We start from the raw sequence: 21287 nt of genomic DNA, 5'->3' as shown, positions 1-21287 counted from the left end.
TGACTCTCTTCTATCCCTGCTTTCTGTCTCCCTTTCTCACTCCCCTCCCCTCCCCTGGGGCTCTTGGCCGAGGGTGGGTCCCCTCTTACCTGGGGCCCTGCTATTTGCTGCTGGAGGACAGGCAGGCGGGCAGGCTTGGTGCAGTGGGTGACCAGAGGCCGACCCCCCATTTTATAGTCTGGCAGACACCAGATCCTGTCTTCTGTGGCACAAAGTGGCAGCTGGCTCAGCAGGCCCTGGGCAGAGAGTCGGGGGGCCTCAGAGCCCTGGCCCTGCTGGGTTCCTGCGGAGACCAGCACTTTCCATTGTGAGCCCAGCACGCACAGCAGAAACCCTGGCCGGCAGCCACATGGCCTTGCCTCTGCCGGGCCCCTGCCCCGAAGCTGCTCTCACAAACCCCCGCCGGGTATGGGCCTGTGATGGGGTCCCCACTGGCTGCCAATCCAGGGAAAGCAGGAGCCTCCAGAAGGTCGGTTGGAGACCTGGGTTGGAATCCAGGCTCAGCCACTCTGCGCTGCGTGGCCTTAGGAAAGTCTGCCCCTTGGGGCCTCTGTGTCTGCGGTTACAAGTGGCTCAGGTGTCCCTGTGGGGTTGCTGCCCAGGAAGGCAGGGGACAAGGGGTAGCACTGATGCATTACCCCTGCCACCTGGGTCAGTCCCCAGGACAATCCACCTTATCAGGTACTTTGATTATACCCATTTGTCAGATGAGCAAAACTAAGGCACAGAGAGGGCAGAGCCAGGAATGGGCTGGTGCAGGGGGAACCAGGGAAACCAGTTGGGAGAGAGAACAGGGACTCAGGTTGGGAGAAGTGGAGAGCGACAGAGAAAGAGGGATGATGGAGACAGAAATATGGATGGGGAGAGGGAAGGGTGATGGCGACAGAGACGGACAGACAGACAGAGACAGATGTCAAATAGAGCAATAAAGAGTCAGAACAAGGGAACGGATGCCAGAAATCTCCTCATCCAATCCCCACATTTCACACTTGGAGAAACTGAGGCCCGGGGGGAACCGTGGATTTCACCATGGCCACACAGGATGAGCTGACAATCGAGCCAGCGGTGGGGGACAGCGGGGCGCTGCCGGGCCACGCCGGCCTGCAGTCTGCCTCCCCAGCCCCTGGTGGTGGTGATGGGGTGGGGGAGAACGGGATTCTCCTTAGGTTCTTGTTTCTTCTGTGGGAGTCCAGGGTCCCAGACTCCCCACGGAGCCCAGCTCCGCCTCTGCTCCGCCTCGCATGACCCAGGGGCAGCTCTGCCGTCTGCCCACCCCCCACCTCACACCCCCTCACTTCCCAGCCTCCCCCCCAGCCTTTGATCCTGGGCCAAGGCCTTGGTTGTTGTGGGGGGCAGCAACCGCAGGATGGGGCAGCCACTGGAACAGGGGCCAAGATGCCTGTGGTGGGGGCCACCCACAGGTCTGGGTTTCAAGGCCAAGACGTCTGGGGCAGTTCCGTGTCCCCTATGGCAATGGGCGGTCAGCCAAACGGTGGGGTCGGAGGTAGGGGGGCCCCTCCTATGCCTCCCTCTCCCCCCCATGCTGGGTGGCTCCACTCTGAGCTTCTGACTGACGTGGTTCCTGTAATCCTCATTATTTCGGTGGGGGCGCTGGGATTGATCCTCTTCGCAGACGAGGAAACCGAAGCAAATCCCTTTGCCCTCTCTCAGCCCACTTCCTCATCTGTAAGAATGGAATTGGAAGTCACACGTTTTGAACTCCTGAACCCAAGCTCTTAAAAACCATGCCCTCTTGCTTTCATACAAGTAAGTGTTTTCAGGTAATTAAGGGTATTCATTAAGTATTTAATAAACATTTAAGAGGAATCACTCCCCCCAGCTTTACTGAAATATAACCGGCACACAACAGAGGTAAAGGTGAGCCGAAAGTTGACCTGATACATTTACAAATTGCGCGGTGATTGCCCCTCCCTGCCACCTCACAGTTACTCTACACGTTCTTGTGGGGAGAACACGAAAGATCTGTTCCCTAAGCAGCATTAGAGTATACATTACACTACCAGCTATAATCACCATGCTGTCCATTAGGTCCCCAAACTCGTTAACCTTATAACTGCAAGTTTATGCCCCGTGAGCATCATCTCCCTGTTTCTTCCACCTCCCGGCTCCCGGTACCCTCCATCTTACTCTCCACTTCTCTGATTTTGTCTTTTTACAGTTCCATGTGTAAGTGAGATCCTACGATATTTGTCTTTCTCTGATTTATTTCGCTTAGCATAACGCCTTCGGGGGTCTATCTGTGTTGTCACGAATGGCAGGGTTTTCTTCTTTCTCAAGGCTGAATAATATTCCATTGTACCTACATATCACATCTTATATATCCACTCATTGGATAAAGAGTGGATGGATAATTAGGTTATTTCAGTTATCCAATATTATGGACAATTGGGTTATTTTTACATCCTGGCTATTGTGCATAACGCTGCAGTAAACATGGAAGTGAAGATGTGTCAATAGTAATTTTTTTTTTAATTAGCTGCAATGATGCCAGTGATGATGGAGACACGTGATGAATGTCAGGTTCCAGGAGCCGTTCCAGAACAGTGATGCTGTTTGTGTGTAGTTCACATTTACCCTCACAATACCGCATCTCTTAGGCTGAACCCAATTTACCTGTATACCCATTTTACATATGAGGAAACTGAGGCTTGGAGAGATGAAGTAACAGGCTCAAGGTTACCCAGCCACCAAGAGTGGGATGTAAACCCGGGCCGTCTGGCTACGGAGGCTGCATTCTTGGCCTTTCACCTTCCTGGCAACCTGATCTCAAAGCCGTGCCTTTGATCGGGCTGCATAGAACCCACCCAGAGGGCACTGGTATTGCCATCTCACAGCTCACAGCTCCGTGAGCTGACGTGGACATTCTCCAGCTCACCTGGAGGGATCTGGTTTCCAGTCATGGTCTTCCCTATGCCGTGAGACGACCCTCTTGGGCCAATTTCAGAGGGTAGGAATGGGGGGAGACGTGTGCAGGAAGCGAATTCTACAAACCCCGGATGTTCGGCGGTGCAGCACAGTTTGTAAAGCATGTTCAGGCCACCAGCGCCTTCCTTCTGCCCACGGAGCGAGCTGGACCCGTCTCTGGGCTTCGTGGGCCCCGGAGGCCCTGGCCCAGCCGCCTGTCCTGCCTGCGTCCCTCTGCGCTCCTTCAGCCCCATTGGGTCACCAGCCCCAGACTCCCACCTGTGCACTCTTGCCTAGCAAAAGCATCTCACTCGCTATAAATCCCCCACACCCTTCAGAACTGAGTTCCAATGCCACCGAAGTTTCAGTGCCGCCCTTCAGAACCGAGTGTCTGCCATGAAGTCCACCCTGGTTACCCCCACTGGAGGAGGAAGAGGGAGGGAGCTGGGAGAGGGCAGAGGCACAGGTATTTGTTGAATGCCTGTGCCAGGCACGTGACATACTCTCATGCCATTTTATAGTTTATCCTTGCTCCGTTTTACAGGAAGACAGAGCGGGGAGGACCTGCCCCAGGTCACACGGCTAGGAAGGCTGAGGTGTTTGGACTCTTGGTCCACTGCTGAATCAGGGTGGAGCTGATTAGGGGGGACCGTCTTCCTCTTGCCTTCTTCACGGGTGATCCCCGAGGGGGGCACCCTGGCCTCTCCCTCCCAGCCGAGGCCAATGGTGCTGACACCTCTCCATCAGAGCCACAAGCGGGGTTGGCTTTTGTTCCTGTCACTCACTTGCTGAGTCAGGGATCTGTCCCCCCAGGGGCCCTCTCTCCTCCCTGCCTATAAGAGCCTGACCTCGGCCGTTCCTGGGTCTGGCATGTTCTCTGGGTCCATCTCGGTAAGTCCCCGGCTTGGAGAAGGGGTGGGATTCGAGCTCTGGGTGAGTCTCCTGGGAGGCAGGGGAGCCCCTTGTCCCCAGTCCTGGGGGTATACCACTGAGTCATCCCAAATGCCATCCTCATCGAACCAGGCTCCAGACCTCGAGACCAGTACCTGCGACTGCCGTTTGAAACCCAAATGATTCCTGTAATCCTGCGGCCTCACCTTACGCTCTTAGAGCCTCCTTTCTAGGTCAGGAGCTGTCTTTGGGAGCCTCTCAAGCTGAGCACCTTGGCGCTTGCCAGGGGTGCAGCACCCACCCACCCGCAGCCATGGAAAATTCCCCCTACTGAGTAGATAAAGCAGCACCGAGGGGGCTTAGAGGAACAGGACCCAGAATGGGTTCATTTTGAGACAGAGAGAGGATGGAAGAGAAGGAGACGGTACTGGAAAGTGGAGGAAGGGGACAGCCCAAAGCCACACTTTGCCCTTCACCTGGGGCACTTCTGGACCCCACCTGGGTACCCATCTGCTCAAACCAGACTTCGGCTTCAAGGAGGGGAGCAGAGTCAGGGTGGAAGCTTCCTCACCTTCTTCTGTCGCCTAGGAAACGAGCGGCATGTCTCTGCAGTGCACCAAGTCGGCAGGACACTGGAAGGTAGGGAGAGGCGCTGGGGGTGGGGGGCGACGTCGGGAGGGCGAGGGCACAGGTCAAACCCAAGTCCTGCGGACCCCTGCCCCACCTTCACTGAGTTCCCACCTCACCCCTGGAGCAGGGCGGTAATGAGGGCCCATTTCACAGAGGATGTAGTTGAGGCTGCGAGAGGGAGAGGGTCTTGCCAGAGGTCACACACAGAGGTTCTTGACTTGAAGTTGGGGCTTCCTGTCCCCAAACGTAACCATCTCTCTGGCAGAAAACAGGTCTTCCCTGTAGCTCAGACGGTAAAGAGTCTGCCTGCAACTCAGGAGACCTGGGTCCGATCCCTGGGTTGGGAAGACCCCCTGGAGAAGGGAATGGCAACCCACTCCAGTGTTCTTGCCTGGAGAATCCCATGGACAGAGGAGCCTGGCGGGCTGCAGTCCATGGGGTCGCAAAGAGTCGACAACACCACTACCGCTGGCAGAAAAGGCCAGCTGGTGATGTTGCACAGTCTCTGGGCATGCTTCCTTTGGTTTCCTCTGTGTTAAAAAAGAAGAAAAAAAAAAAAAAACCCCTAAAATCTCTGAATTTGTCGTCAGCCTTTGAACACCGGGAGAGCTTACAGAAAGGTTGTTACAGGGGTTGTCTTGGGAAAATTGTACGGTTGGTCGCATTACCATGTGGCAACAGTAGGTGGCGCTGAGCAGGGCCTGTGCTCCCGGAGTCTCAGCTCTCACCCTCTCCTCCCTGGACCCTGAAGGCATCTGAGTTTGCCTCCCTGCATTACCTGGCCTGCCCCACACTGAGTCCTGGGGTGCATTCCTAACCCCTCACCGTCTCCCATTCCCCCCCGCTGCCCAGCACTCTGATGTGGGTCCCTACCTTTTCTTTCCGGCATAGATCGTGGTGTGGGATGAGGAGGGCTTCCAGGGCCGGCGGCATGAGTTCACGGCTGAGTGCCCCAGCGTGCTGGAGCTTGGCTTCGAGACTGTTCGATCTTTGAAAGTGCTGAGTGGCGCGTGAGTCCAGGGGGATCGGAGTCGGGGTTGGGGAGACAGGAAGGTATCTAGAGAGGGGTGCTGGGACTTTTAGACGTTCCAGGTCCTATTTTCCCTGGCTCTAACTGTACCAGTGTTTCTCCATGGATCTGAGATGCTGGGGAGCATGAAGGATGGCAATGTAAGGTTGCACAGGTTGTGCACTGCCCAAATGTAGCTGGGTGTGTGGGGGGGCAGTGGTGCCATTCACAGAGTCTGCACATTGGATGAGGCAGCCCTGTGGGGGCAGACCTTCAAAATCCAGTGTTGGGTCTGAAATGTCTCTGTTAGGTACAAATCAAAAGTCAAGATCACTCACCAAAAGTGGAAGGTAACTAAAAATATAGTGAAAAATAATGCTAGTAATTTTTAGTTAAGTGTTGCTGCCTGACTGAGGCTCTGAGCATGAGATACGTTTTGTTTAAAAAGAGAGGGGGGACTTCCCTGGTGGTCCAGTGGTAAAGAGTCCGCCTGCCAGTGCAGGCCATGTGAGTTGGTCCCTGGCTGGGGAAGATTTCACGTGCATTGAGGTAGCTAAGCCCACGGGCCACAGCAGCTTAAGCCCGTGCCCTAGAGCCTGTGCGCCAAAACAGGAGAAACCACCGCAATAAGGAGCCTGCACAGCACAGCTAGAGAAAAGCCCGTGCTCAGCAGCGAAGACCCAGCGCAGCCAAAAATAAAATAAATTTGAAAAAAGTAAAAAGAGAGACGGAGATTAATGAGATGGCCAAAGCCGAAGTCAGCGCATGGTCAAGTCTCATCTACGTGGCCCAGGGGGACAGGCGCGAGGGTGGCAGGCACCTGCAAGGGGCCAGTCCCCTGCCTGCAGGATGCGCAGGGGGGCAGCGGGCTTCTCCACGTTGGCACTACGGATGTTTGGGGTCAGGTAATTCCGTGCTGGCGGCTGCCCAGTGCATGGGAGGATGTTTAGCAGTATCTCCAGCCTCTACTCACAAATGCCAGTTGCAAATCTCTCCTCCGGACTCCCAGCAAGACAACTAAAAATGCCTGCAGACATTTTAAATGCCTCCTTGGGTGGGTGGGGGGTAAAGTCACCCCTGTATGACAACCACTGGTCTAGAACTCAGGGTCGGAGGCCTCCTAACCCCTTGTACCCTCTATCCTCTGTTGGCAGGTGGGTGGGTTTTGAGCATGCCGGCTTCCAAGGGCAGCAGTATGTGCTGGAGCGGGGTGAGTACCCATCCTGGGATGCGTGGAGCGGCAACACGTCCTACCCCGCCGAGCGGCTCACCTCCTTCCGGCCGGTGGCCTGCGCTGTGAGTCCCGACACTGCCTGGCCCCTGAAGGCGGGGGCGGGGGGCTGAGCCCCTCCAGTGGGGGCTTGGGAATTGGATGTCCAGAGTTCAGATTCTCGCATCAGTGCTTCAAGCCGTGGCGGTCCCTCCCCTCTCTGAGCCTCAGTTTCTTCATCTTAAAATGGGGCCATGGTACTTAAGTTCTGGGGAAAAAAATGTACATATGGACAGAGCCCACCACAGACATTCTGCCCATTGCTACTCTGGTTGTGACATGAACTCCTTCCTGTTTTGGGTCCTTTTCCTTTTTTCTGGCCGTGCCGTGCGGCCTTTGGGATCTTAGTGCCCTGACTGGGGACTGAACCTGTGCCCCCTGTGTTGGGAGCATGGAGTCTTAACCTCTGGACCTTATGTCCCTCTTTTCGTGACTCAGGGACACTGGGAGAGGCTGGGTACCAGAGATGGCAGGGTGATGTAAGAAAGAAGGGTCCTATGTCTTATTCCTAATTCATTGTCAGTGTTCCTGATTTTATATTTTAGCTACTGTTTACAGAGTATGGGGCGAGGTGAGTATTATTATCCCCATTTTACAGATGAAAAAACTGAGGCTCAAAAAGGTATATTTTTCTCCTTCAAAAACAATTTTGATGAATTTTAAATAACTACAGCACATGTATGTATCCCCTAAAGTTCAGGGAAAAACCCAATATGGCTGAATAAGAAAATAAAAGTCACTTATACCCACACTTCTGAGACAGAAGCCTACTGTTATCGGTACTTGAGATTTCCTTGGTTTCTGTGCTACCCACAGATTCTATCTGCAGTGATTGATGTCCATATCGATGTCTAGATCTGTGTATCTATACCATCTAAGGCTATATATTTACATATGCATCTCATTTGGTTATACAAATTGAATCATAATGAACCTAAAGCTTGGAAACCAGCCTTACCCCCTCTGCAAATATATTCCAGTCACCCTTTGGGTGATTAAATCTTGCCTATGACATTTTCCATGGTGCCTACCTAGTATACTGTCTTATGGCTCATCACTTGTTCCACAGACAGCCCAGCCACTGTGCCCATATGGGGACCCACACGGGCTCTCACCGAAGCGATCCCTGCCTCTACCTAATTTACGAGTTCTGCAAAAGTGGATGTGGTTAATTTCATTTTATAGATGCGGAAACAGGCTCAGAAATGCTGTGGGACAGGTTTTTTGTCTGTTTAAACTTTTATTTTGTATTGGGGTATAGCCAATTTAACAATGTTGCCATGGTTTCAGGTGGACAGGGAAAGGATTCAGCCACACATATACAAGCATCTATTCTCCCCTAAACGCCCCTCCCATCCAGGCTGCCACATGACACTGAGCCGAGTTCCATGTGCTGTACAGTGGGACCTTGTTGGTTATCCGTTTTGAATATAGCAGTGTGTACATGTTCATCCCAAACTCCCTAACTATCCCATCCCCCCATCTTTCCCCTCCGGCAACCATTAAGTTCGTTCTCTAAGTCTGTGAGTCTCTTTCTGTTTTGTAAGTTAAGTTCATTTGCATCGTTTCTTTTTCGATTCCACATATAAGGAATGTCATACGGTATTGCCTCCTTCCCTGTCTGACTTACTTCACTCAGTATGACAATCTCTAGGTCCATTCGGGTTGCTGCAAATGGCATTACTTCATTCTTTTTAATGGCTGAGTAATATTCCCTTGTGTATATGTGGGGCATGTTTTTAAGCTCAGTCAGCTGGTGTGTGGAAAATCAGGATTTGAACCCAGATCTCCACACCCTTCTCTTAACCCTAGTGCAACACTCCGGCTTACCCCCTGATCCCCTGCTGTTGAGTATCATATTGATTTTTTTGATTCTTTTCTTTTTTTCTTTTATCACCAAGGCTTGTTGTCCTTGTTTATTTTGTGTAAATTTCTGGAAGGTTTTGGCTCTTGTAAGGTTTCCAGTGCCTGTTGCCTTATTGTCCTTCCAGAGGGCTGGAGAGGAAGGCTGATTTTTGGAGATGAGAGCTGGGATGCAGGGGCTGGCTGGGGCTTCCGACTGACACCCTGATGCTCTGACTCTGTTCCCTGCAGAACCACCGCGACTCGAGGCTGACCATCTTCGAGCAGGAGAACTTCCTGGGCAGGAAGGGAGAGCTGAGTGATGACTACCCCTCCCTCCAGGCGATGGGCTGGGATGGCAATGAAGTGGGCTCCTTCCACGTCCACTCGGGGGCGTAAGTGGATCGAGGCTGTGCTCTGGGGACAGAGAGGAGGTTGAGAGGGCCGGGGGGACACCTCCGGAGGAGGATGGACCTTTTGGGAATCTCGAGTCCGCCTCCCTCGTACAGAAAGGGGAAGGGAAGCTCAGAGAAGGAGGACACCAGCCCTTGTCTAGTCCTGAACAATGTGAGGGTCAATGAAGAGGAAGACTCCTCCCTTCTTCCTCCTGCCATCCACTCCTCCTCCTCCCTCCCCCTCCTCCCTCTTCCTTCTCTCCTCCTCTTCCCTCCCCCTCCCCTCCCCCTCCTTCCTCCCCCCTCCCTTTCCTCATCAAATATTTATTGTGCCAGGCATTGTGTAGGCACTAAATAACAATGTACCAGGGCACACAGGTGCTTACTGTTGGCAGAAGAGCCTGACTTTTTTTTTTTTTTTTTACAAATAATATGTTAATTACCTAATTACGCGAGTGCTACAAAGGTGCGATGGGGGACGGTGGCCTAATTGGGACGAGAAGTCAGACCGCCCCCGTTGCAGGGAAGATCGGACTGAGACCTGGACGATAAATATTAACTCGACCAGGCAAAGAAGGGCCCGAAGGGTGTTGCTGGCAGACGGAAGCGCGTGATCGGTGGCGGGCAGAGCAGGGCGCGTTCTGGGCAGGAACGCGGGGTGGTGGAGTGTGCTCGCAGCCGCGGCTCCGCCTGTGTCTCTGCCTTGGTGGCCATGCTGGTCCCTCCTGAAAGGTAACGGCCTGCCCCCTTCCCTTTTGCAGCTGGGTTTGCTCCCAGTTTCCTGGCTACCGAGGTTTTCAGTACGTGCTGGAGTGTGACCACCACTCGGGCGACTATAAGCACTTCCGGGAGTGGGGCTCTCACGCCCAGACCTTCCAGGTACAGAGCATCCGAAGGATCCAGCAGTGAGCCGAGGGGTCGGCGCCGAGCGGGGGACGTGTGCTTGTCTGGAACAGAGGAACCGCGGACGCTGCTGCCTGCTCTCTCCTCTGCCTGCCCCGTAACCCGTATGCACCCGTTCGCCCTGTGGGCCAGTCCACGCACAGTCAGCACGAAAAACTAAAAGTAATACTAAAATAAAAGGCCTAGTGTTAGCCTGTGGTTTTCCACTTGGTGAATCCTTTCAGAGGATCAGCGTGTAGCTTTGCTGATTTTCTCTGTCGGCCGTCTGTGTTTCATTTCACTGAGTTTTGCTCTTATCCTTCCTCTTTTTCATCTTCTATTATTTTGGGTTTACCTTATTCGTCTTTTGTCTAGCTTTTAAAGGTAGACCCTTGAGTCATTAATTATGGCCCCTCCCCCCATATGGGCTTCCCTGGTGGCTCTGATGGTAAAGAATCTGCCTGCAATGCAGGAGACCCGGGTTCCATCCCTGGGTTGGGAAGATCCCCCGGAGAAGGGAATGGCTACCCACCCACTCCAGTATTCTTGCCTGGAGAATCCCAGGGACGGAGGAGCCTGGCAGGCTACGGCCCGGGGTCGCGGAGTCAAACACAACTGAGTGACTAACACACACACCACGTAGTTGAGCCTTCCAGGGGGGGCTCAGCGGTAAAGAATCTGCCTGCAGTGCAGGAGCCGCAGGTTGGCTTTCTGGGTGGGGAGGATCTCTGGAGGACATGGCCACCCACTCCAGTGTTCTTGCCTGGAGAATCCCGTGGACAGAGGAGCCTGGCGGGCTACGGTCCATGGGGTCGAAAAGAGTCACGCACTACTGAAGCGACTTAGCACGCACCCGCGCACGCATGCCCATATAGTCAGAGTTAAGAATTTCCCTGCAATCACTGCATTAGCTGCTTCCCAGAAATTGTGATTTGATGTTGTTTTCATTATCACTCAGTTCGATATTTTCCAGTCTCCCTTATGAGTTCTTCTTTGATCCATGGGTTACTTAGGGATATGCTATCTGAATATTTGGGATTTCCTACATATTTTATTGTTATTGGTTTGTTAATTGTGATCAGAGAACATACTCAAGATTTCAGTATTCTAATGAAACTTATTTCCTGGCCCAGATTATAGTCTCTTTCTGATAGACTTGAAAATTTTAAAATCTTGCTGTTGTTCAGTGTAGTGTTCTATAAATGTGGACTAGGTCAGGTTGGCCCACAACTTTGGTAGGATTTTTCTATATCCTTGCCAATTTTTTAAAAATTAGTTTTTTTTTAATCAATCACTCAGAAAGGGCTGTTAATATCTCCTACAATGATTTGGGCTTTATCTGCTTCTGTCTTTACTTTTGTTCATTTTTGCTTCCTGATTTTTTTTTTCCTTCAAGACCCTTGCTGCTGTTTTATGGAAAGTGAAAGTGCAAGTCACTCAGTTGTGTCTGATTCTTTGCGACCCCGTGGACTATACAGTCCATGGAATTCTTCAGGCCAGAATTCTGGAGTGGGTAGCGTATCCCTTCTCCAGTGGATCTTCCCAACCCGGGGATCGAACCTAGGTCTCCGGCATTGCAGGAGGATTCTTCACCGGCTGAGTTACCAGGGAAGGTGCACATATATTTATTTTTAAATGTTTTATTTTATATCGGGATGTAGTTGATTAACAATGTTGTGATAGTTCTAGGTGGACAGTTCTAAGGGTCTCAGTCATATATATATATGTATCCATTCTCCCCAAACTCAGGCACACGTATGTTTATGATTGCCGTCTTCCCAATAAACTGTCCCAAGCATGTGTGTTTTTTAAAGCCATGCATGGAGGGAGCCAGTTCTCTCCCCTGAAGCTCCACACCTTCCTTTTTTCTCTCCCCAGGTCTTTCTCACACATACTACCCTGAAGTCCCATTTAACACCTTCCACCTTAAAGGTTTTTAGAACAAGGAAAGAACTCCCATTCCATTTGCAGCCTGAGCGGCCAGATCTGTACAAACGTTCCTCGCCCCGCCCCGCCCTTACTCTCTCTCCTGGTTCTTTTGTATATAGATTGTCTTAACAATCAAAAGCCATCTGGCTATTTTCCGGACTATCTTCCTCTGTAATCAGTAAGTCTGATAGAGTCAGGAAGGGGCAGGGTTCTGAACAGCCTGCTGGAAAAGATAACATTATCTGGCTCAGGAAGGGGAGGACAGTATTTGGGAACACTGGCACTTTTTAGTCATTTCTTAACCCCTCTTTGTAGTATCCTGTTCATTCAAACAGCCGTGCGCCTGGGATCTCCTGTGTACCCAGGCCCTGGCAAATGATAAACAAGAGACATAAAACCTTTTCTCTCACGCGGTTGGGTGGGGAAGGCAGACAAGTCCACAGTGGGCTATAATCTCCTGTGATAGGGGCTGTGATGGGGAGGTTTGGGTGTGTAGGGCTGATAAGAAAGGACCTCAGTCAGATGATGGGAGAGGGCTGGGAGGCAGTCCTTCCCTGGAGTTTATCATTGCTCTGACCTCTCCTCTGGACTCCATCTCTGGATATCAGCTCCTTCCTCGACACCTCCACGTGGATGTCTGACGTACATCTCAAACAGAATCCATCCACAACCGAAGCTACGTGTTTCCAGCTGTGTGGGCCCCAACCTTTGGAATAGTCCAAAATCTCTCACACCCCACAGTCCAATGCACTGGCAAATCATGGTGTCTGCACCTTCAGAATGTGCTAGAATCCAACCCCTTGTCACCATCTCTGTTGCTTCTACGTTGGTCCAAGCCATTCTCTCTCTATCCCCCTTGGTCTCCCTGATCCCACTTTGCCTCTGAACAACCTGTTCTTCAGGCTTCCCTGGTCACTCAGTGGTCAAGAATCTGCCTGCAATGCAGGAGATGCAGGTTTTATCCCCGGGCCAGAAAGACTCCATGGAGATGGGAATGGCTACCCCGTCCAGTATTTTTGCCTGGGAAATCCCATGGACAGAGGAGCCTGGCAGGCTGCAGTCCGTGGGGTTCGCAAAGAGTCAGACGTGACTTAGTGGCTGCACAACAACAAATCTGCTCTGCACCCAGCAGCCAGAGTGGCCCCATTACAAACGTAACGTGGGGGACTTCCCTGGAAGTCCAGTGGTTAAGACTCCGTGCTCTCAGTGCAGGCAGCATGGGTTCAATCCCTGGTTGGGGAATTATGATCCCACAGGCTGCAAGTGTGGGTAAAAAAAAAAAGAAAAGTTTTTACCTTTGCTCCCCTGCTAAAACCCTCCCACACTTCCCACCCCACCCCAAGAACAAAACAAACCAGTATTTCTTAGTCCGAGGAGGCTGGCCATGGTCTGCAGCCCCGTGGTCTCTCTGTCCTCATGTCCCTGTAGTGATGCTTTCCTTAAACATCCCAGGTGTATTCATTTGCTACGTTTGCCAAAACCAGATAGCGCAGACAAGGGCGGCTTAAACAACAGAAATCTACTTTCTCATGGTTCTGGAGGCAGGAAGTTGATGATCAAGGTGCCACCAGGGTTGGTTTCTGGGGAGGGCTCTCTCCTGGGCTTGCAGACGGCCGCCTTCTCCCTGTGTCCTCATGTGGATGTTCCTCTGTATGTGAACCCCTGGTGCTTCTTTCTCTTCTTATAGGGACCCCAGTCTTCTTGGGTGAGAGCCTCACCCTAACAGCCTGACTTAATGACCTCTTGACACACCTTTTCTCCAAATATCCTTATATTCTGGGGTATTGGGGTTTGGACTTCAACTTGTGAATTTTGAGAGGAAACGTTTCAGTCCATGAGACCAGGTTTGTTCCCACCTGTGGGTTCTGTTTTTTAAAATTTATTTGGCGGTGCCAGGTCTTAGTTGAGGCACGTGGGATGTAGTTCCCTGACCAGGGATGGAACCTGGGCCCCCTGCACTCCCGCTGACCCTTTCACTTAGAATCAGGTGTTCATAGACTGTCAGACTTGGAAAGAACTTCTCTATCAAGTCCAGTGTTTCTCAAGCTTTTTTCCTTTATTGCCACCCCTCCAGCATCTTTTCAGACATTGTTTTCCAAACTGCCTCCCCTTTTGCTAATGGAATCTTAATGCCACAGATATTAATATAATGTAGATCCATGTCCATCATATATGTTTATCTGTGCTTCATACATAAAAAGAATAATGTTTGGGTTTTTTTTTTTTTTTTTGGTTTTGTTTGCTTCTCAAGTACCAATTTTCACTTCTTTGGGGGTACTATTGCCCTCGTTCTACTGTGCTAGTGCTCAGTCATGTCTGACTCTTCATGACCACCTGGAGTGCAGCCCACCAGACTCCTCTGTCCATGGAATTCTCCAGGCAAGAATACTGGAGTGGGCTGCTATTTCTCCAGGGCATCTTCCCAACCTAGGGCTGGAACATGCATCTCCTACATTGCAGGAGGATTCTTTACCTGCTGAACCATTGGGGAAGCCCGATTTCCAATGTATAACAGAGTCACGTCTCTTTTTATTATTTAATTAAATTTATTTGTTTAATTTTTTTGGCTGTACCACGTGGCTTGTGGGATCTTAGTTCCAAGACCAGGGATTGAACCTGGGTCCTCACTTAGGATTTATGCTTTTGAACTGTGGTGTTGGAGAAGACTCTTGAGAGTCCCTTGGACTGCAAGGAGATCCAACCAGTCCATTCTGAAGGAGATCAGCCCTGGGATCTCTTTGGAAGGAATGATGCTAAAGCTGAAACTCCAGTACTTTGGCCACCTCATGCGAAGAGTTGACTCATTGGAAAAAACTCTGATGCTGGGAGGGATTGGGGGCAAGAAGAGAAGGGGACGACAGAGGATGAGATGGCTGGATGGCATCACTAACTCGATGGACTTGAGTCTCAGTGAACTCTGGGAGTTGGTGATGGACAGGGAGGCCTGGCGTGCTGCGATTCATGGGGTCGCAAAGAGTCGGACACGACTGAGCGACTGATCTGATCTGATCTGATCTGATTTTACAGATACTGTTACTTGGTTCCTTGAAAAAAATTATGTCCTATAGCTTTGGGTACTGTTGGTGTCTACAATGCTCACAGCTTGCCAGAGTTTAATGTGAATTCTGACTCTCTCAGTCCATGGGGTTGCAAAGAGTCAGACACGGCTGAGTGACTGAACAACAATAGCAAATGACTCTCTGGAAGGGAGAATAGAGTATTCGGAGTTTTTCACAAGTGCCTGACACACAGCTGTTATTATCTTTTATTTTTTTTGGTGGAGCATCTTGCATCATGAATGACTTGAGGAAAATAGTGGTAAATGGGGCAGTTAAGTGTGATATAGTCATTCACAGCCTAGTATGAATTAGGTTGGAGTGTTCAGGTCCTGGCGTTTGGCAGGACTTTAGGAAGGGCACTGCGGAGATGCTAAGTGTTGCTATGGGAGCAGGGATACGGTCCAGGACATGGTCTCATGGTCAGTCCTAGGGAACGGGCATTAGGAAGACATAGGGCTGAGGACAATTTAGAGAGGGGGCCTGAAGTCAGTCTCTGCAGATTCTGAGGTTTTGCTGAGGCCTTGGATGAGGGTTGGGTCTGGTCACCATTTTCCACCTAGAAATGTCTCCCCTCTGAGCCCCTAGCAAGCACTGGATGTAGGGAAGTCGTACCCCTAAAGCTGTACCTTCCACAGGGAGTGACTGACCCTGATAGTTCTGAATTGGTACCACCCCTGGGAACAGAGGCCGTCACAGCATGGACACGCATCCTGGGCTTACCAGCTTGTCACCTCAGTTTTCTTGTCTGTTAACTGGGGAAACACAATACCTGCCCCTTTGCTTGTGAAAAGTTAAAGGAAATATTATATATGCCTGTGCCCAGAACATACACAAGGCGCTCGATAATCTCTCAAGAAAACTTTGTGGACCTTGTCGGTATCGTTCTCAGTATTGTTATTAGTAATACTTTAACTTTCTCTGTCTTTTCACTCTGATAGTCCTCTGTCTTTACCCCAACCCCCTTACAACCTTCCTCATAACAATAACAATGATGATAAAATTGATGATATACATTCCCTTGGTTTCTTTCATCTGGGATATAATTTAAACCTCACAGTAACTCCTTGACATTATCATTATCCCCATAAAACTCATCAAGAACTTGAGGCTTAGAGGCTCAGAGAGGTCAAGCTACTTGCCTGAGGTCACCTAGCCCTCAAGAGCATTGAGCTCACTGTTGGTTGTATAAAGCTTCAGGGGGCATTAAAGAGATACTAGGCACAATGGGATTTGTAAACAGTAAATTGCTAGGTTCATGTCCTCCTTTGAAAGAGTTAAGAAAGTAGCCCCTTACACTTTAGTATGAATAACCGGGGAACTTTCTCATCTATCCTAAGTAAGCTGTGGGTCCCTAGGGGGTCAAAGCAGGCTATATTTGCTGAGTGAAAGAATGGGGAGAGCCTCACTGGAATCTGATGGCAGCCCTATTAAAAGCCAGTCCCAGTCAGAGCCAGAGTGAGGCTGGCAACTATAAAAAATGGAACCCCAGATGTGAGATGACGGCTGGAGTGACAGGCAATAAAGAGACAATTTGTCAGGGGTGATTACGGGAGGGGAGGAAAGGGAGCGTGAAATTATTTTTCCTATCTTGCCAGAAGACCAATTCTCCTAGGTTATAAAGGAATGGGCACTTGAATTATTGATGGTGTTTGTTCAGAAGTGAGTGTTATGCACAGAACACCTGTCATGCAGAACCCCACACGTGGTGCACGTGACCCACCACAGGGTCTGGGACTACAGCGGGTCTCACGCCAACATCATTTTGGCCCAGAGAGGGAAAGGGACTTGTCTAAGGCCCCGCAGCAAGCACCATCCACTAGGCTGCTCCGAAGCCTCCTGCCTACCTGTCTGGTCCTTCCTCTGGTCTACAGGGTCCTCACACTTAATGAATCATTTTCTCCCCCACCCCCCACCCCGGGAGCACAGAGGCCCTGACAAGGATGATGGTGGGGACAGTCAGACAGAAAGTAAAGAAACCACCCAGAATGAGAGGAGGCAAGAAGCGGAAGATCTCACACGTCTGGAGTGTGTCTACAAGAGGGAGGACCGGAGGGAGGGTGAAGAAAGGAGGGAGAGGAGGGTGAGCGAGACCTGGCAAGGGAGCTTTTTCCTGAATCCTGCCAGAAGTGGCTGCGTGGAGCACCTGTTCATCACTAACAAGGACCAGAGCAATGACGGCTCCAGTAACGGAGCTCATCACCGCAGCCCTTTGTTAAGAAACGGCACCTACTGAGGTCTGCTTCGAGCTGGTCACAGGGCCAGGCACTCAGCTGCCGCCCCCTTGCCCCCCAGGCCATCGCCCCCAGCTCACTAACTGAGGGACTTGAGCCCAGAAGCCCCCACTCCACCCAGTGCGCCCCGCTGGGATGGGGAGCTGAGTCTGGCACAAGCCCCCACGATGGGTGGTGGCCCCCGATCCCTACTTCCTAGGGCTGTTTGCCCATCGCCTGACTGGTAGAGGGGAAATATCTCAGGACGAGGAGGCTCTTTTCCTGCCTCATGCTGCTGAATCTTCTCGACACAAAAACGTGGGGGAGGCAGTCCTGCGCGTTGTGACCGGTTCCTCCTGGAGGTGACAGTCTGCCCTTTTCACCCCAGTTTCACTTTAGAGCATCGCCCGTCTCCCTCTCTGGGTCGAGTCCGCGGAGGACTCGCCTGATTCCAGAGGTGAGGAGAACACGGCGGGCCAGGTAACAGTCACCGTGATTGGTCCAAGGGATGGGCATGTGATCCAGGGGGAGCCAATAAGAGGCTGCTCTGGAACTTTGGGACCATTTGGAAGGAGACGCTTTCTACGCGCTAGGCTTGTGAAGTGACAGGTGCGAGACGGGACTTGCCTTCGAAGGCAATATGAAAGCAAAACCAAGGCAGGGGAAGCCCTAGCGGCCAGAAATGAGTCCCACCATCCTGTTATGCAAATACCCTCTGTGCTGTTTATCATATGAACCGAAAAACACCTTCTCCTTGTGTTTTTGTTTTTTCTTTTAAGATGTTTTAAGATGGGTTTGTCATCAACACTTGAACAAGTCCTGGCTCTTTGAACTCCCCTAAACCCCTAAACCCATGAGAAGAAACAGAAGCGTTGACCACTTCCTCTCCTTGTCACTAACTAGGGGCCCTGGTGGCTTTCCTCTTGGGCCCCCTTTAGGCCCCTTTCTTCTCACCTGTATCTTAGAAGCTCTTGTTCTTGACCTTAGTGACCACGATCTCTCCATCGCTGGCTCCGTCTCCTCTTCCCCCAGCAAGGCGTTATCAACCCCTTGCTCAGGTAAGAAGACAGGTTCGCTCGTGCAAATGAATGTGCTTTTTTGCACAGAAAATGGGACGCAGGGCTGAGACTCAAGACCAGGGACTCGTGACACTCTGGCCAGGGCTCTTCCTCTTTCCTCTGTAAGGAAGCAGTGCAGTCTGACCTAGCCTGAGACCGATTTCTTCATTGAGGTTCAACCGAAGGCTCCACACTAGTTCACCAAGGTAGCTCAGGCGCTTCCTGGCCCCTCCAGCCCACTGGGCCACCTTGGGAATCTAACAGACGTCCACCCGAGACCTGCGCCGCACCGCCACCTGGTGGTCACATGTGAAAACACACCTCCTAGGGGCTGTCAGGAGACCGTTCTACCCTGGGGCGGGTCGAGTAGGGAAAGGGGTAGTGGAATACGGATTGGTGGGACAATTTCTAGGAATTTTGGAATCTGAGCTTTGATTAGGGGCCTGACGTTCCTCCTCTGTTTCTCTGCCACACCTGTGTCTCTAACTTCCTTTCTCCTTGTAGAGCTCGGATACCTTCGAAAGGAACTGCATTCCCTCTTTGCCTTGACTGCCAGGATGCTCGGGACCAAAGTACAGTCCACCACTAGCAACTCGCCACCAGTACCAGGTGGCAGGCATTTGGAGGAGGACCTTAATCCCTGACTCCATATTCCTTTCTGTGAGCCTCGTTTTCTCTATTGTATATTTAGTTTTCTGCCTGGGCTTGAGGGCATCCTTCATCTTTTTTAAAGAATTTTTAAGTTAAAAAAAAATCTATTTATTTATTTTTTGGCTGTGGTGGGCCTTCATTGCGTCACAAGGGCTTTCTCTACTTGCAGCGAGCAGGGGCTCCCTTGGTTGCAGGGCACGGCTTCTCACTGCGGTGACGTCTCCTGCTGTGGAGCGCGGGCTCTACAGGGCGCAGGCTTCAGGAATTGCAGTGTGCGGGCTCAGTATTTGTGATGCACAGGCTTAACCGCTGCCCGGCATTCGGGATCTTCCCAGATCAGGGATCGAAACGGCATCCTAAGTATTGCAAGGCAGATTCTTAAACACTGGACCGCCAGGGAGGCCCTGAGGGCATGCTTATAAGCCATCTTGTGTGTGTGTGCGTTAGTCACTCAGTCGTGTCCGACTCTTTGCAACCTCATGGACTGTAGCCCGCCAGGTTCCTCTGTCCATGGGATTCTCCAGGCAAGAATACTGGAGTGGCTAGCCATTCCCTTCTCCAGGGGATCTTCCTGACCCATGGATCGAACCCAGGTCTCCCGCATTGTAGGCAGGTTCTTTACCATCTGAGCCACCAGGGAAGCCCAATACACCACTTTAATTCCCTTCTTGTGGGCTGACAAAGCAGGGTTAAAAATTCAGAAAGAGCTTCCTACCTTCTGCAGGCCTTGATTTCCTCCCCTATAAAGTGGGCACAAGAACCCCTGCCCTGTAGGGTTTTGTGGGAGTCTGCGGAGATGCCCAGTGCCTGCCTGTTTCCCATCTCTGTGCCGCCACCCCGCCCCGGGCTCTCTGCTGCTTGCCTAGGGCAGGCTGGGATGCAAAGAGGATTCAAAGCTCAGATTACTTTGCCTCCAGCCCCACTCTGTGCTCTGCAGACCCACTGGGTGCCCTTGCTAGAATCTGGTGCCCTGAGCCCTGCCCCTGGCTACCTCCTGGAGGACTTCTGGCCTCCAGAACCTTCTGCCTCCTGCCTGCAGACGCCGCAGCATTCCCAGCCGATCTGCAGAGAGTCCAGATGCATCTCATAAATAAAGAATGCGCTGTTTCTGCAGAATGGCTGCGGCATGGCTGCGTGGGGGTGGGGGAGGCAGGGAAATGGGGCTGGGGAGGCAGAGAGGACTGCATGGGCTGCTGGTCCCAGACCAGTGCGGGGGGCACTCGGAGAGCCCGGGAAGGTGTAACAGGGCCAGATCTGGATGCAGACTGCTGGGGCTGAATCTTGGTTCAGACACCTCCTAGCTGTGTCCCTCAGCTTCAGTTTCCTTGTCTATAAAATGGGGATAATATCAGTACTGGTACCATGGGCTGTTACGGCCATTGCACTTTGAGCGTTTAGCCCAGGAGCTGGAACACAGCAGATGCTCAGTGACTGTTATTATTTGCCCTGAATTTCCTTAGTCGTCCTCTTCAAGAGCTTTGCATTTGCTTCTGCTCTGGGGATTGGTGAGGTTGGGGTTCACACAGCGTCTGAGTTGGGGGAGGAGATGATGGGCTGCAGGAAAGGGAGGACCCAGCGAGAGGGGCTCAAGGCGACGGCAGCAGGTGTTGGAGCAAGGGATGAGGACACAACCACTAACTCACAAAGGCAGACAAGTTCTGGCAAGGGGACAGCATCTCTGCAGCCATTTCAGCGTGGGCGCTTGAGCTGTTTGATTGGCTTCTAAAGGAGAGGGTGACCTTTGGAAGGCAGACACAGGTTATACCATCAGCATGGCTGCATTGCAGCAAAGCCTTGGGTGAGTCACTTTCCTTCTCTGGGTCTCTGTTTGTCCATCTATAAAATGGTTTCTGAGAAGCGTTCCAGAACCGCAGCGTTTACACCTGAAGGTTTAGACCTTCTTTTGACCAACATACATGGAGGGCCACCTGTGGGTCAGACCCCGGGGGAAGCTCTGGTGGTGCGATGGTGGAAAAGCAGCAGGTTCCTCCCATAAAGGATCTCACGAGCTGGTGTGTGTGTGTGTGTGTGTGTGTGTATACACACAGACAAACAAATAGCTGTGTAATCTCAAACTAAAAGCAGCCCTGAAGGGGCGGGACATGGGTCAATCAAGGAATGTGTGTAACAAATGGCCTCGACTTTGACCAGGAGGCTGGAGAAGGTTTCACCCCTTCTCCAAGTGTCCTTGTCCAAGACAAAGACACTCGGGTGGGGCCGGGGTGGGGTGGGCCGGGTGGCAAGTGGAGCAGGAGTGTGGTGAGGGATGGACGTGGGACCGTCAGCAGGAATCAGCTAAGGCAGGGCCTTGCCAGGAAGGCAAGGCGCTTACTCTTCATCCTGCGACCCTGAAGGGCTGTGGGCTGGGGGGTAATGAGGTCAGTTTTGCATTTCAAGACTCTTCTGGCTGGAGTGAGGGGAGCGGACTGGAGGGAAGCCAAAGGTCCCAGGCAGGGGTGATGGAGGCAGAGAGCCTGGTGGCAGTGGGTGGGGTGAAGAGGGTTTGGCGAGTGTGCAGAGCATGCATTGATGGGGC

The 21287-nt window shown here is 51.8% G+C and overlaps 1 protein-coding gene across 1 annotated transcript; it reads left to right on the top strand.

Annotated features, from left to right (window-relative positions):
• The first annotated feature begins 3497 nt into the window (after positions 1 to 3497).
• Positions 3498 to 10063, top strand: CRYBA4 (crystallin beta A4). Its single transcript, XM_027566435.1, has 5 exons — positions 3498 to 4455; positions 5338 to 5456; positions 6610 to 6751; positions 8820 to 8962; positions 9724 to 10063. The coding sequence occupies exons 1-5, from the start codon at positions 4417 to 4419 to the stop codon at positions 9869 to 9871; spliced, it is 591 nt and encodes a 196-aa protein (XP_027422236.1). The 5' UTR covers positions 3498 to 4416; the 3' UTR covers positions 9872 to 10063.
• Positions 10064 to 21287: the final 11224 nt, after the last annotated feature.

Source organism: Bos indicus x Bos taurus, chromosome 17, assembly GCF_003369695.1.
Source record: "Bos indicus x Bos taurus breed Angus x Brahman F1 hybrid chromosome 17, Bos_hybrid_MaternalHap_v2.0, whole genome shotgun sequence".
Taxonomy (NCBI): domain Eukaryota; kingdom Metazoa; phylum Chordata; class Mammalia; order Artiodactyla; family Bovidae; genus Bos; species Bos indicus x Bos taurus.
The sequence above is the reverse complement of the archived record's forward strand: the minus strand, read 5'-3'. Positions and strand labels throughout refer to the sequence as shown.

What these genes read in the sequence shown, in the direction of transcription:
- CRYBA4 (XM_027566435.1), top strand. Translation starts at nt 4,417, where the DNA reads ATGTCTCTGCAGTGCACCAAGTCGGCAGGACACTGGAAG. An exon ending in TCCGGCCGGTGGCCTGCGCT is followed by an intron (nt 6,752 to 8,819) that starts GTGAGTCCCGAC and finishes TGTTCCCTGCAG; the next exon opens with AACCACCGCGACTCGAGGCT. An exon ending in TTCCACGTCCACTCGGGGGC is followed by an intron (nt 8,963 to 9,723) that starts GTAAGTGGATCG and finishes TCCCTTTTGCAG; the next exon opens with CTGGGTTTGCTCCCAGTTTC.